The sequence below is a fragment of the Aethalodelphis obliquidens genome, unplaced genomic scaffold, assembly GCF_003676395.1.
Source record: "Aethalodelphis obliquidens isolate GAN/ISIS:26980383/991018 unplaced genomic scaffold, ASM367639v1 scaffold1, whole genome shotgun sequence".
Classification (NCBI taxonomy): domain Eukaryota; kingdom Metazoa; phylum Chordata; class Mammalia; order Artiodactyla; family Delphinidae; genus Aethalodelphis; species Aethalodelphis obliquidens.
This window is the reverse complement of record NW_020837945.1, coordinates 80,560,222-80,568,394: the sequence shown is the minus strand read 5'-3', so window position 1 is coordinate 80,568,394 and position 8,173 is coordinate 80,560,222. Positions and strand designations below refer to the sequence as shown.

General features: G+C 47.5%; 1 protein-coding gene across 1 annotated transcript; it reads left to right on the top strand.

Annotated features, from left to right (window-relative positions):
* The first annotated feature begins 691 nt into the window (after positions 1-691).
* AHSG (alpha 2-HS glycoprotein) lies at positions 692-7,674 on the top strand. Its single transcript, XM_027109468.1, has 7 exons — positions 692-919; positions 3,030-3,140; positions 3,408-3,492; positions 3,865-4,028; positions 5,212-5,313; positions 6,210-6,296; positions 6,952-7,674. The coding sequence occupies exons 1-7, from the start codon at positions 707-709 to the stop codon at positions 7,291-7,293; spliced, it is 1,104 nt and encodes a 367-aa protein (XP_026965269.1). The 5' UTR covers positions 692-706; the 3' UTR covers positions 7,294-7,674.
* Positions 7,675-8,173: the final 499 nt, after the last annotated feature.

Genomic DNA, 8,173 nt, shown 5'->3' with positions numbered 1-8,173 from the left:
ATGTATAGAATAGATAACTAATGAGAACCTACTGTATAGCATAGGGAACTCTACTCAGTGCTCTGTGGTGACCTAAATGGGAAGGAAATCCTAAAAAGAGGAGATGTATGTATATGTATAGCTGATTCACTTTGCTGTACAGTATAAACTGACACAACATTGTAAAGCAACTATGCTCCAATTAAAAAAAAAAAATTGCTGAACATCCTTACTTCTCCCCACATGGACCCCGCAGCGTGCTCAGCTTACAGTAGAGGGCACTCCCTCTGCTGCCAAATCCACAGCACTCCAGGGCCAGCTGTGCCAGCCCCTCCTCTCCTTGGTGCTCACCTCATCCTCTCAGCTGCCTCGTTTCTTTGCTGCTGTTACCATGTTCCAAGCTGACTCTGGAGCATCTCCCCAGCCCACCCCCCAATCTGCCCCCACCCACCCCCAAGCAAGCATTGACTCTGGCAGATTTCTGCTAAAGGGGGATCAGTGATGTCTTAACCTGTTTGCTTTTCCAGGACTGATGTTTGCAGGGGGCTTTTTTTTGGAACCAGAACAGAAATCATCCCACATCCTTACGCAATTCTTCCACAGGCTCCAGCAAATAAAGGGCCTTTGGACCCTCCACCAGTCTGCCTTTTCCAGCAGAGCACCTGGGTTGGGCCTGAAGCCTCCAGCTACCTGCCTGTCGACCTGCCAAGACCTCTCCGGAGCAACCATGAAGTGCCTTGTCCTGCTCCTTTGCCTTGCTCAGCTCTGTGCCTGCCGCTCTGTCCCGCATGGCCCGATTCCGGGTTATAGGGAACCAGCCTGTGATGACCCAGAAACAGAGCAGGCAGCCCTGGCGGCCGTGGACTACATCAATAAGCACCTTCCTCATGGCTACAAGCACATCTTAAACCAGATTGAGAGTGTGAAGGTGTGGCCGCGGGTAAGTGAACCTGCTGTGTAGGAGGGGGTGGGGCTCAGCTGGGTGTCTCTAAGAGCCCACCTCCCAGCACAAATGAAGTCGCAGAATGGAAACACCCTGATTCCTCCCAGGAGGGAGGGAGAGACGGAGGGAAGAGAGGAGACATTCTGTACTGTGGTCAGTGGTCTCCAGGAGGGTGCTGGTTGGGGGCAGGAGGAGAGGGAAAGGCTTTGAATGGTATTTTGAGGATCACAGGTAGAAGGTGTGGTTTTCTAGAAAAACTAGGACCAGAGACTGGATTCTAGTTTCCCAACTACCACTGACTGGAAATCACTTCTTTTCCTTTGGTTCTGTTTCTCTAGATAAAGACTGAGAGTGAATGAAATGTGCATTTGATAAGTGCCTACTATGTGCCAGGCCCTTTCACATATATCATCTCCTTAACCCCTCTCTCACCCCACCCCCAGTCCTGTGGGGTATTGTCCTTGTCTTACATGAGGAAACCAAGGCTCTGACATATTAGGGCATTATTTTACCCAAGGTCATAAAATAGTAAGCAACAGGCTAGGATTCAATTCCAGAACTGTGTTCCTTCCTCTACACAAGCTGCCTCCCCAAGAAAGGTATCCACATCCCAATGAGAAATCTTGGCATGAAAGGATTCACCCGCTCACATGCTACATAAGAAACCAATGCAGCCTGAAGCTGGTGACAATGATGGTCAAGCTGGGAAACGTGTGCCTTGGGGGTCAGCCGAGTGATTTGGAGAGGTGGGGAGAAGACATCCATCTATTGCCTATTTTGAAATTAGATTTTATAGCTGAGGAAGGATAATTCTTTCAGTCAATACTGATTACAAGCCTTCCATGGGCAAGAACCAGTGTCAGGCGCTATGGGAGATGCTAAGTTGACTCATATGAAATAGCCAGTTTTGTATAATAAAAGCGGTCAAATATTGGCATTTTAATGATGCAACCTAATACAAAGGTGAGAAAGACATAGTGTCCACAAGAGATTCACAGTCTAGGAAGGAAAATAAGGCAAACCTCAGGATGTCTGGACTGACTCATGGACATCTGATCTCACAATGGGACAAAATATTTGAAATCAGGTTTGTACCAGATGGATTTTAGGAGTTCTGCAACCATAGTGAAGTACAGTGGTGATTCAGAGGAAGCACTGATCAATTCAGGGGAAATGACACACAATGTGTATATTTGAGGGAAAGAAGGAACAACACTGCAGTTTTCACTAACAGCAGGGTTGGAGAAAACCAGGAGCCCCAGGTTCCTATTCACTAGCTCTGAGTGTTTTCAGGAAGTTAATTGGGGCATATCTGCACATCATAAAACACAGCTTCCTCCAGGAAAGGAAACTTTGAGGCTTCAGGTACTAGTGAATCATGCAGAACAGACATGAGAGACAAGCAGAGCTGGGCTGAAAGAAAAAACAGCCATACTCGTACCTTCTGGATTTTTCCGGGCTTTGAAGAAAGGATACACAAACAGGTGAACTGGCAGGAACAACTCCAAGGAGTCATACAAGCTCCCCTATCACCTCCTTACCCGCTGCTCCTTCCCTCTGTGCTAGTGACTGACTGACGCACTGCTTCCTCCATCAGAGGGAGGCTCACGCTTCCCTCTCATTACCAGCAGGGGGCAGTAGGGAACCGCAACTTTTCATCCAGGCATCTACAAGCCAAAAGACAAAAAAGCCACAGACAACAACTTTTCCTTTAGGAAGGAAAAGAAAATGGGGAAGGAAGGAAAGTAGATGTTGAGAAGGAAGGAAGGAAGAAGTAGAGGGAGGGATGAAGAAGATAAAAGAGAGACAGTAAGTTATTATCCTACACCAACTTACTTCGCTGCTTGACTGAGAAAAATCCAAAGCTGACTTTTTCAAAGTACTGCTTGAAGGGTGAAAATTTTAAAATTAAATACGTATCAACATTCACTTTTAGCTTCCAGATACAGCTCAGCGTGATGGCTGTGCTTCCATCAACCAGTCCAAGGCCACGCCCCCTTCTTTCTTACCTCTCCAACAGGGAGTGGGTTCAAACCCAGTAGGGGCTCACCCTTGGACCCGCTCAGCAGGATTAGGCTGCTCACCTCTTCATTCTCTGTCTCCACAGCGGCCCACGGGAGAGGTGTTTGACCTTGAAATAGACACACTGGAAACCACCTGCCATGTACTGGACCCCACTCCCCTGGCAAACTGCAGCGTGAGGCAGCTGAAAGAGCACGTGAGTGCCCCTCTTAGGGCGACTGACGCGGGGGCAGCTAAAATTGCCAATTGATGGCGCCTTCCCTGGGGCTGATTTTTACAATTCACCTTTTTATCGTACTCCCACCCCCTGCGAAACCAGTGTCATGTTTCAACATCACCCAGTGAAGGAGATTTTGTGAGGCTCACCTTTGACATCCACGTCCCCCCTGCCACCATCCCCCCACCGTGAGAAGTGAGAGGTCAGCCCTCCTCCTGGGCCCTCACTGTGGGTTTATTTCTCCAGGCGGTGGAAGGAGACTGCGATTTCAATGTGCTGAAACAAGACGGAGAGTTTTCCGTGTTGTCTGCAAAATGTGATTCCAGTCCAGGTAGAGATGATTATTATTCTTATTATAGTTACCTGGTAGAGAGAGTGAGGAGGGAACCTGAACTGTTTTCAACAGAAGTAGTTCTAGCCACTTTGTTGGTGATGAAAAGAAGCCAAGTTTCCTGGGTTTGGGGACTTTAAAACTGTGTTTTAAGGAGCTGTTCTCATTGGAGGTGAAAATCGCCCCTTCGTGAGAGGGGCTTCTGCAACAATGCCAGCATGGCAGGAGCCACCCGAAGGTTTAGTAAGAAGCAGAGGATCCTCCTGCAGCCATTTGGAGCATGTTTTAGCCCTTTCAAATAAGCAGAGCGGGGGCAAATGCCGCAGAGAATTACAGCCCCGAGCCAAGTTGATTTCTTCGCTCTGTGCGCAGACTCGGCCGAGGACGTGCACAAGGTGTGTCCAGACTGCCCCCTGCTGGCCCCGCTCAACGACAGCCGGGTGGTGCACGCAGTAGAGGCCGCGCTGGCTGCCTTCAACGCCCAGAAAAACGGCTCCTACTTTCAGCTTGTGGAAATTTCTCGGGCTCAATTTGTGGTAAGACTGAGACCCTGCTGACGGTTTGGGCAGTTTGGTGGCACTTTGGGAGTGGACGTGGTGAAGCAGGGGTGAGGGACAGAGCAGGTGCAGGGGCAGCCACGGGAAGTCAACGAGGGTGGTGGGAGAAAGAGGGAAAGAAAGGGTCCTGAGTGTCCTAAGGACCCCGAGGACCCTCAGCGCATCCCCCACCTAAGCCACTTCAACACAAAACAGCCAGATGCTGTGTGTCCCCAGTTCCTCCGTTCCAGTTAACACCAGGGTGGAAGTTCCCACTTTATCCAGAAGCACCCACTGTAAATTCATGAGTCTCCACATCGCCATCACCCATCACCACGGAACATCTACAGCACTCTTGTAATTGCTACTTACAAAGGCATGGGCATACTTACATATAAGGGCAAGGATCCTAAAATGCCTTTGAATCACTGAGGAAAAAAAAAAAACTAATTGTACCGTGGCTGGGTTAGCACATTTGAATGCAATGGAATTCTAATATTTTTAAAAACTAGTATTCTGGATGCCAGCCATGGCATACTTGGAAATACACTATAGATAGTAATTCTGTTAACCAGAATATGCGATTCACAGAACACCCCCGCCCCAGACTATAACAAATAACAGATATTTTATTATTGTAAGTGTCCATGTGCTCTAAGAACTATAAGATAGAAAAGCATAAGTATCTTCTGTACTTTCATTTATATTTTTCATTTGATCCTGCTGTCTAAAATACGTGGGAGAGGCATTAACTTCTTTACTTTCCCACCCCATCTTGGAGTAGCCTGAGCCTTGGGTCTCAAAGTGCAACCCCAATAGGGAAGTTGGCAGGAGGCAGGGTTCCCACTCAGGTCAGCGTAAGGTCAGCCCTCTGGGTTCCTGCTTTCTACCTGAAAACTCACCTCTGCTCTGAATGATGGGCAGTGGATACCTGCACCTCCTTCAGGGAAGACCCAACCCCAGCTTCTGTATGCAAACCCTTCAAAAACCCAGTGTCTCACTGTAAGCCGTATGTAAGCCACCGGGGGCATGTTTCCTGGCCACACAGTGTGGTCTCCGTGAAACGTGCTCCCTGGACTGTGCAATTCCATGGCCCTCGCTACTTCCCTCTGGCCTCTCCTTACCAGTCTTTTTCATGCTAAGTCATGTTGCTTCCTGAAAATTTTCCTTTTATCCTCATCAGCCTCTTTCAGCTTCTGTCACTGTGGAGTTTGCAGTGGCTGCCACTGACTGTGTTGCTAAAGAGATCGTAGACCCAGCCAAGTGCAACCTGCTGGCAGAAAAGGTGAGCGGGCTAGGCATTGGGTTGGTAAAGCCAAGTCATGGAATAGAGCATCCTTAGAGCAAATTCGTATCTTGTGGCTGCAGAAAGGAGAAATGCAAAATACCCACTGCCTGTGAGGCTGGGTCGTGCCAGGTCATCCTCTGGGGTGTCATCTCCCCTGCTTAAGAGCTATCACCAGATCTTCTCACCCAATGGAGGCCCCTGGAGTTAGAGAGGCTGTTTCCTAACTAAGATGAGTCATGTCAGGCCATTGGGAGTATAAAGTGTAGATTTTCTAGATAGACCTCTGATATGAAATCTTTCAAGTCCTTAAGCCAGCAATGTCCACGTCTAGGAATTTAGCCTAAAGAGATCATCGTGTTTCACAGAATATATCTATAAAGATGATTTACGACAGGTACAAAATGACCCCAGAAGATCTGAATGTCCAAAAGGAGGGAATCATTGAATAAAATACGGCGCATTAGTAAATAGAAAATTATACAGACACGAAAATTAACACTTTCAAAGAATAAGGAATGATATAAGAGAATGCTATCATTATAGCACGTGAAAAACATAGTATACAAAATGGTGTAGTTAGTGATGCCAATTTCTAAATGATATTTAATTGTAGTTAAAAATAAGAAAGAAATACATAGATGTGAACAGAAGTTCTCCTGGGTCACCACCATTTCTGAGATTCTGGGTGATCTCATTCCCAAAGCTTTTCTGTATTTTCTACATTCTATAATAAAATATAAGCAGAAATCATACACTTTAGGAAAAAGATTTTTTTAAAAAAAGGAATTAGGAATTTAAGGTTTTTTCCCTTGATGTGTTGGAGTATAAGTGAAACTGGGAGAGAAGTCCACTTTCTGAACTGGTTCAAATAACTCCTCTCTTTCTGTGGGCAGCAATATGGCTTCTGTAAGGGGACAGTCACTGAGAAGGTTGCTGGCGGGGAAGATGTTGCAGTGACCTGCACGGTGTTCCAAACACAGGTAAGGGCGTCATGGATGCACTTGCCCTTATCTTCAGAATACAATGACCCCTTCACCTTTCTGCGGTGCCTTAGTAATTTCAGGGCATTTGCTGCCTGTCCTTTTGAGCCCCGCCATATAGATAGCGCCAGGGAATGTGAAATCATCAAAAAACAAAAGGTTGTTTCAGCCATGCCCTCCCCTCCCACGAACTGGTGGTTACAGGGCAGAACCTCCCTAGTGTGCAATTGGCGAGGCCACGTGTTTTATTTGCTAGCTTGGGAGCGGGGGCGGGGAGAGGCGGGGGGGTGGGGGGAGTGGGCGTGGTTTTCTGAGTTGCAGAGTCCAGGTGGGCAGATCTGTCTCACAGCTCCCTGTGGCTGCAGGTGTAGATGAAAAAGAGGGTGACGCTACTGGTGAAGGTTAGCCATAAGGTGGGGTTCTTTTGCTCGTGGAACAGTGTAAGTCTACCATCCCCAACACAACTGGTGAGAAAGGGGCTACCGCAGGCCAGTTACCCCTCCCCTGGAGCCCTGATGGCCATCCCTTGTACCTAGGTAGTTCTTTTTTGCCAGATTCCTTGCAAATAAAAATTAGTACTGTGAGAGAATTGGGTGGGGTTCCACCTGGAAGGAAGAGAAAGGCAGCTAACCTAAGGAAACAATCCTCTCTCCAGCCTGTGCTCCCGCGGCCCCAACCAGACGGCGCCGAAGCAGGGCCCCTCACCGCTGCACCGGGCTCGGCTGGGCCAGCACTTTCTCCAGCTGGCCAGCCCGCGGCTTCCCTGGTGGGGGGACCCAGGGCCGTGGCAGCTCCCCCGATGCCCCCACCGGTGTACCCGGCGCACTACGACCTGCGCCACGCCTTCTCGGGTGTGGCCTCAGTGGAGTCAGCCTCAGGAGAAGCGTTTCACGTGGGGAAGACACCCAAGGTGGCGCAGCCTAGCATTCCTGCTCCTGAAGGTCCAGTTCCAGTGGTCCGCCCTTGCCCGGGGAGAATCAGACACTTCAAGATCTAGAAGACGGTCAGAGATGAGAAGGTTTGGCCCAGAGAACGTGGCCACCATTTTGTCCACGTATGGGTTTGGGTGGGAGCTGTGTCTGCTGTCAAAGCAAGTGCTACGTGTGGTCTAGATTAACGTCAAGCCTTGAATGCCAGCTTCTCGTCATCCTTCGGAGGTCGGGGAACAGAGCAGGTGCTAGTTATGTTTGATGGAAGGCATAAGGTCAGCAACTTGACTGTTATTGTTTTGATGCTAAGCCACCACCATTGTGTTCTCTACTTTCTCTTGACCTCACAAAAATAATTGGAACTGTGATTTTTGAAAGGTGCTCTTGCCAAGTTTATATCTGCTTGTTAATAAAAATGCCTGAAGGACCTTCCTTAAAAAAGAAGGTTCTAAGTTGAAATGTGGTCATGATTATTTCCAACTTCATCCAAGCTCACGTGTGTGTGGTCTGTCTTTCCAGCAACCACACCACAAGTGTTCCTAATCAAAATCAAAGTGAAAATAGGAACAAAATAGAACAAAAATCTGCTATATTACTACACACAGGAAAAAGTGAGACTAGAATCTGCTCATAACTCATAAGATCTGATCATTTCCTTATAAGAAAATAATTCTTTTCATTTCATAACGTTCAGAAAATATTGCTAAATTGGGGTCAAGTGCCTGAACTTTGTACAGACAGACCAACCATTGGTTTCCCCCAATACCCAGGTAAGGAAGGATCAGCAATTAACACAGGAGCCTCACTTTAATTATATCTGTTCATTATTTATGCTTAAAATAACTGTTAGTTGTACTATATATACTGCATTTTATGATGCAGGATTGGTCTTTCTACCCAATCCATTTTAAGACCTCAAGTTAAAGTTCTGGTGTATAGTATGAATAG

Coding starts and splice junctions, on each gene's coding strand:
- AHSG (XM_027109468.1), top strand. CDS start 707: ATGAAGTGCCTTGTCCTGCTCCTTTGCCTTGCTCAGCTCTGTGCCTGC. Junction 3,141..3,407: donor TGAGGCAGCTGAAAGAGCAC/GTGAGTGCCCCT, acceptor TTATTTCTCCAG/GCGGTGGAAGGAGACTGCGA. Junction 6,297..6,951: donor GCACGGTGTTCCAAACACAG/GTAAGGGCGTCA, acceptor TCCTCTCTCCAG/CCTGTGCTCCCGCGGCCCCA.